This window comes from Pygoscelis adeliae, unplaced genomic scaffold, assembly GCF_000699105.1.
Source record: "Pygoscelis adeliae isolate BGI_AS28 unplaced genomic scaffold, ASM69910v1 Scaffold537, whole genome shotgun sequence".
NCBI lineage: Eukaryota > Metazoa > Chordata > Aves > Sphenisciformes > Spheniscidae > Pygoscelis > Pygoscelis adeliae.
Window position 1 is genome coordinate 648,642 of NW_008825213.1, and position 6,910 is coordinate 655,551.

General features: G+C 51.4%; 1 protein-coding gene across 1 annotated transcript in view; it reads right to left on the bottom strand.

The window, feature by feature from the left end:
• Positions 1-2,392: 2,392 nt before the first annotated feature.
• Positions 2,393-6,910, bottom strand: part of SCAMP4 (secretory carrier membrane protein 4) — a 15,142-nt gene continuing 10,624 nt past the window's right edge. Inside the window, exons 6-7 of the mRNA XM_009329063.1 lie at positions 6,343-6,460; positions 2,393-5,609 (exon numbers count right to left, since the gene is read on the bottom strand). Of these exons, the coding sequence (XP_009327338.1) occupies positions 5,433-5,609; positions 6,343-6,460 (295 nt within the window). The 3' untranslated portion in view covers positions 2,393-5,432. The remainder of the gene's footprint in view (positions 5,610-6,342; positions 6,461-6,910) is intronic.

Genomic DNA, 6,910 nt, shown 5'->3' on the forward strand with positions numbered 1-6,910 from the left:
CACCCCACCCCGTCCCGTCCCGCGGGAGCAGAGGGAAGCCGGGGGCCGGCTGTTTTACAAGCACTGAAGCCTTTCTGGGGACACCAGCCCCGAGCAAAGCCGCTGCTGTCCCCGCCGCCTCGCAGGGGAGGCCAACGGGACGGAGCTCCAGGCTGGTGGGACCCACCGGGACAGGAGCCGGGCGGGCACGCGGCCCCCGGCGCCACCTCCAAAAAAAGCCTTTCGCTTTCTTCAGTTTTGGAGTTACTCAGATCAATCATTCGGCCGTAAAAACCCTCGCCCTGCGCTCACTCGGCGAAGGAGGGCGCAGCCGGGAGAACCGTTTCTTTTGGTGGCACAAGAGCTGTCCCTGCTTGAGCCTTTCAGGGTAACGTTGGAGGGAGGAGGCACCCCTGTACGATCCCATTGCTCTCCTTCCCATCACCTTCTTCACGGCATGGGACGGATTCACCCCAAAAATATTTTCAGGCAACGGGCAAATGAGTTTGTGTGGTTTTGGGGAAGAATCAGGTCTTCAGCCACCAGCATCACCCCAAATACCCATTTCAGCGTTTACAGCCGCTTGAATTGATTCTCTCCCCGTTCCAGGGAGACGCTCTCCCCCCAGCATTTGTCTAAAGTACTTTTCCCCTGTGGGTGTTTGCTTCTGGAAAAAAAATGCTATGATTTTAGAGAACGAGGAAAATAAAATGAGCTACTCCGCACGTAAAGCCCAGATGTTGCCATCCCGTCCCCGTGCTGTGACACGGCGCTCCTCCTCCTGCTCCTGGCTCAGGAGGGCAGCGAGGGGCCGCGACCGAGAGTAAAACTGCCCCGAAGTACCCGACGGCAGAGCCATCCTTCCCTTTTTCCCCCCACCCCCCGCCGCAGAAAGAGGCGATTTCAAGCACTTTGAGGACACGCGAATTGTTCAGACATTCGGCTTGAGAATTTACCCATCCTCTGGAGCGGGAGAGGGGGAAAGCAAATCGTTCTGATTTTATTTCGAGGCAAACCTCCAGCAGTGAAGGCGCGGTGTGCCAGGCGTGGTCTGCAGAGACCTGTACTGCAGAGACCTGTACAGCTCATGCTACGGAACCGGCTCAGCACCGGCGAGTTAGCGAGAAAAGCCGGGGAATTTCTGTCGGGAAAGCGTCCAGCTATGAACCCTGCCCTCCTCCCGTGGGCACGAGTTAATTAGGGCTAATTCGCAAGCAGACAACACAAAACGAACCACTCCTGATCACGCACGGGAGAACGAGCTGCTCGGGGGCGGGCGCACGAAACCTTCCTGCCGTGGAACACTTGCGCTGAGGGCCTGGGAAACCGAAGAGCGACAGAAACACGTCAAGAACCAGACCAAGGAAAAAGCCAGGCCCCTCGCAGTGTCCCATCCGATGCGCCCCTGGGTGAAGAGCCCCCACCCCGACGCCAGGGACCCCCGAGACTTTTGGGGAGCTCCTCGGGGCGGGGGGCTGAGCTCGGCTGCACAACCACCCCCCCCTCCCCGTGCTTCGGGCTCGTTCCTGCCGAACCTGGCCCCGCCCTCCTGCCGAGCCCCGGCTCTCGCGCAGGGAGCGCGGCGGAGGCGAACAACTCATCTCTCCCAAGTGCCAAGGATCTGCCCTAGCGGCAGCTGGAGCAGGAGCTTAGAGCTGTGCCTTGTGCTCAGGTTTTGAGGGCCTGGAGCGAGAATTTGAGCAAAAGCCGTTTCATCCTCGTGCTCAACACATCACTGGCACAGCAGCGAGGAGCTGTAGGAAACCACTGCCGGTGAAAGCGAGATGCTGGTGGCTGGGCAGGGGGTACCTGGCACGAGGCTTTTGGAGATAAGGCAGGCATGGGGATTAGCAGATGTCGTACCAAGCAGCTGTGATGAAAACGGCTCTTTTAGGATTAAATATCGGCTACGGAGCGGAACTGGGGTATGTAGCCACAATATGGTAATTTGGGGCAATAAATTCAGCTACGTACTAAACAGAGCAATTCAACTCACCTTTGCTGTCAAACAGCCCGTTTACTCCAGGGATAATGATCTCCCTCCGGCCAATAAACCAGAGAAGGCAGAAGCCAGCGCTGCAAGGGGCCGGCGCGAGTCTCTGCACAGCTCAGGAGAGCCCAGGAAAACAGACCTCGACCCCAGCGCTCGGGAGATGCGACTTTCTCACCACCACCCGCACCTCTGCTCTCCGTTCCCTTCGTTAGAAAAGGAGAATAATGGCAGCACCTTATCAGGCACCTGTAAGAGTGCAAACCATACAGCACAGAGGATGAGCTTCATCCATAAACGTGCTGCTCTTTTAAGGAAAAAACAACACGTGGTGGGAGACTTTGGAGGAAAACAAGAGATTTCGCCATTTCCCTCTGCCAGATAACTCCGGTTACCTAGGAACAGACACACTTCTCTAATGCGGCCAGTTCTTCTCATCAAGCACAGGATGAGCATTTATTGTCTTGTGATCAGGAGAAAAACGCAAACAAAAACCAGAGCTCCACAAGCGACGGGAAGCATCGCACACATACACGCCACATGATGCCGAACAAAACCAGGAGCCAGGTCCAGGTTAATAGTGTTAAGAAGTCTTAGAAATCTAATGTAAACATTTTAAAACATACAGAGGAGTCCAAAAAAATAAGCCACGGTAGTTCAGGCAGCGTGTTGAGTCAACTTTCTGGAATTACGGTTTCTGGCATCGAAGAGGATGGAGGGGGGATGAGAGATGGCAGATCCCATCCAGAGAGGTTCGTTTAAGCTCTGTGGAGATCTCAAGCAGCGTATGCTAATGGGTCACAATTTTGGTGTCTGGCTCCGACCATTTTGGTGGGCAGGCTCCTAAGTACCCCTTCCCCTTGCGTCAAGCATTTTCAACGTGAGTGAACGTGGGTGCTTCAAAACAGCCCCCCAGATTATCCAAGGGGGAAAAAAAAGAAGAAAGAGAAGCAGGATGCGGAGTCCCCGGCAATGCTTCTCCTCCTGGTTCCTTTGAAATCTCCAACCTGACGCACTAAAAAAGGACAGACACCAATCGCTTCTGAAAAATTTTGGCAAGAGGCTGAGGATGGCGAGGGGCAGGGCCGGGGGGAGCGTGGTACACGGGTGCACCACGTTCTGGCTTCCAAGTATGACGAACCTCGCATTCAGCCCCGTTAACCTCCCCTCACTCCCCCGTAGTGCAATCGTATTTCCAGGGAGTTAATCGACAGGCAGTTCTTCTATCACTCTCTGATGGCAAGCGACAAAGAACACTTAAAATTACACTTGACACAAGACAAAGGCACCTAAAAGCTTGACAACGCGATCAGGTCGTGTTCTGTTAAGAAGGCTTCAAGCGTTCGTACTTACAAGCACATTGCACACTCGCAAGAAAAAAAACCCCTCGTGTTCGGAGCACGTTAAATATCCCAAACCCAGGAAAAGGCTGGTTCTGCAGCAGGGCGTCAGTGTTGCTTGTAAACGCAAATTCAGGGAGGCTCTGCCCTCTGATTCATGTTTGCTTTCGCTTTGGCCCTCGTAACAAAGGTGTCATGCAGACTCCAAGCTGTGTTTCACTTAGTATTTACAGCATGACACAGGAAAAGTTAATAGAGCAAATGGGAAGTTCTGCAGGGGCAATGCGGAAGGAAGAGTTCTCCTTCGTGAACTAATATTTTATTAGATAAGGCACATGTAGAGAGAGTTTTCAAAAGATCACTTGCAAATCAATTCCACCTAGCTAGGACAACCTCCCTGTCCCGTTCCAGGAGCCAATTTTGTTTTCCAGTTACTCGGTGTGAATTTGGACTGACTCCACTTACACCGTAACATCTCTGGCATCCCATCCGCCAGCCTGCCAAGCCGGGCAGGCTCTGGGTCTGACCCACGGGGTGCCCAACACCTCCCAAGTCTCCGCAGCGGAGCTCTCCGTCCTTCACAGGATCATTGGCCGAAACTTTCAGAGCCGAAGACTTTGAACACTCACTCCCTATAAAAATATTGGGAACTCACCTCCCAGTTTTGACAGGTTTGAAAAAAATTCACAGCAGGCTATTGAGGGAGAAGAAAAAACTGCAGCCTTTGCTGCTTGGATCGCTGTAGGACACGGGGGAATTGGATGGCTCAGGCTACAGGAGTCCTGACGTGCATGCACAGAATGGAGATGAACAAGGAGACGGATGCTAGCTCTCAGGGAAAACAATCCCTCCCAACAGCTTTACCCTCCCTTTAGCTGATTCTTGGGAAAAGGCAAAAATCTCTCTCTCCCTGCTCGTACATGGAAGGAAAGTGCTGCCGGCCACACAAACGCAGTCCAGGACTGCACAGCTAACGTCAGTTACGAGGACTAACAAGCTTTTCTTGGTCTACCAGACCCCACTGCGTAACGTTTGGATTTCAACTACATCGGTAGAAGGCAGAATTAAAACTGTTCATTGTAACAGGATTACTCCCAAACCACACTGGGGCCCCAGCGCTGAGATCAATAGTTATCTTGCACGTGGCTACCGGCTGGGAGCCCAGAAAAAAGGGTGTCCCAACAGGGCAAGGTGTGTCCCGTAGGGCATTTCTTGGGTCAGCCGTATAAGTGGAAGTCGGCTCAGAGATCTCGTGCTGCCTACCTGTAACGGGGTGAGCATCACCCAGGGAGCCAGGTCCAAAGCCCAGTGTCAGCAAGCTTTTCAGTAGTTTCCAGTGGGCTTTGAATCAGGCTTTTAGCGAGCAATCGTTAACCAAATGAGATGAATCTGCACCTTTGAAGCAGACAGATCTGGCAAAAACGTTTGGCAGCAGGGAAAGCAAGACTTCCAGCGTAACAATAGTCCTAGCCAGACAAATGAGGACTCTTGCGGACTTCACATCTGAACAACACTCACCCACAGCAAGCGCCATTATCTAAAGGATCCTTCACCAGAGAGCGCAAGCAAATGAGGTTGTAGATTTTACAAATACCTTCGATATCACTAGTACCAAATAATTTAGGTGTTGCATTTCCCTTAGAGTGAAAAATTCCAGATTATTTATCCGGGAGAGTAAACACCGGTTGCTACTACAGCTCTGACTGCGTTTGTTACAGTTACAGATGACTTGGTGGTGTGCTGTGCATGTGATGAAAACTAAGCAGGGAGGCAGGAGAAGGAGCAGCCGCGGTAGTGTTCGCCGTCGTGGGGAAGCCTTTTTCACATACGGTCATGAAGAGGATTCCCTCAAGCAAGGGCAGTGAACGGTTGGTTCTTCAGTCTGCAACGAGACAAATACTGGTAACTCAAGGCAAACAAAAAACTTTCCGATAAGGCCGTGCAGTGCTCCGGAGGTGGCAAGGGCTGACAGCACGTATCTTCTGCAGTGATGAGGAGACAAAAACCAAAAAAGTCCCCAAGATGACTGGGGTGCTTGGGGAGGAATGCAAATGATCTTTTCGAATAACAATAATAAAAAGACCAAAAAGAAGAGAATCCAGGCAGTTTGCAGCTGTTGCTGCTTAAGGCCATTGGTTTCCCGGGGGATAGTTGGGCACTGTGGGATACTCTGGCAGGCTGTTCCCAGAAAAATTGCTGTACTGGGCCTCCCTGCTGGGGGGGTTCCTCCATGTGCCGCTGTTCCACTCGTCCTGAGCTTTCTGAAAGCTTCCACCAGCCCCTCGGTAGATTTTATGTACCTAATGGATGAAAGAGAGAACAAGAGGAAAGTCAGCAACAGGTACCCACACCTCTTCCTCAGAAGAGCTACGCTCATTTTGGTACCCATTCGTCTATTTGTTTCTCTCTCTGTAAAGAGCTGTATTTCCAAGGAACAAAAGCACTAAAAATGTAATAATACAGTGATCAGAGGTGCAAATAGATAATATCAACCCAAGACTTGAACCCATTTCAGCCACACGTCTGGGATTCAGGCTGGGGATCCCACAGCAAGGCAGCCAACCCAGGCCAGCGGGCTGAAACCTCTGTAAAACTGACACTGCTGCTTCAGCGGGGCTTCTGTCCTCTCTCCTCCTCTGCCATCAGTCTGCTGAAGCTTTCCAGACAGTCCTACCTCCAAATCCTTCTTTCTGCAGAGAACCGAGGACCACTTCCCATCCTGCCACCCAGTCCCCGCTGCAGGCCATCTCGAGGTGCTTCACCTGTACCGTCAATGACCATCCCAACAAGCAATGAAGCTTGCTTCGAGTGACGTAAAGGAACATCGCCACATCAAACGGTGACAACGTCCAGCCCCACCTGTCTTGTGTTATCTGGATTTGTCCTCTAGATACTCTGAGGGACACCAACTGACTACACTATGAAACCTCTAAAAGCTGTGATGGCTGACAGTGGCTGCTAAGCTGCCTGTTCACATTTATTGCTATACAAAGTGCGGATACTCCAAGTCAGAGAGACATCTGAAACACCTACCCTTAAAATGCAGATCAGCATTGCGACCGCTGACATTGTAAACATAATGGCAGGAAACAGCATAAACACAGCAGCTGCAACATTGGTGCTAAAGAAAGTAATGGCCGCCAACCATCCGCTGGAAGAAACAGAAAGAAAGAAAGAATATCATTATAGCTCTCCTTTTTAAGCGTCCTTATTATCAGAAAAACTGCTTACTCATACCCAGAAATTACAAGGCAGCTTTAAAGCTCTTGAAAATGAAAAGAACAATGGAGAAAATGGACAGAATTAAATGCAGCTCAGGCAGGTATTTCCCCAAGATCTCAAATCTCACTTGCCAGCATCCCTCGCTAATCCAGTCTCAGACCTTTAGGGGACAGCCAGCTGCACAGACTTTGGGAAGAGAAGATTTATTCCCAAGGTGCTTTTGGTTGTGCGTCTAGAGACCAGACCTGGGAACAGGGAACATGAGGGTCCTATGATTTACACTGCATCTCTGTTCCGTTGGTGGCAATAACCAGGCAGGGCAACTGGGGAGCATCAGCAGTTAAGAAAACAAAATGCTGTACGGAGTGCTAGGACTTTC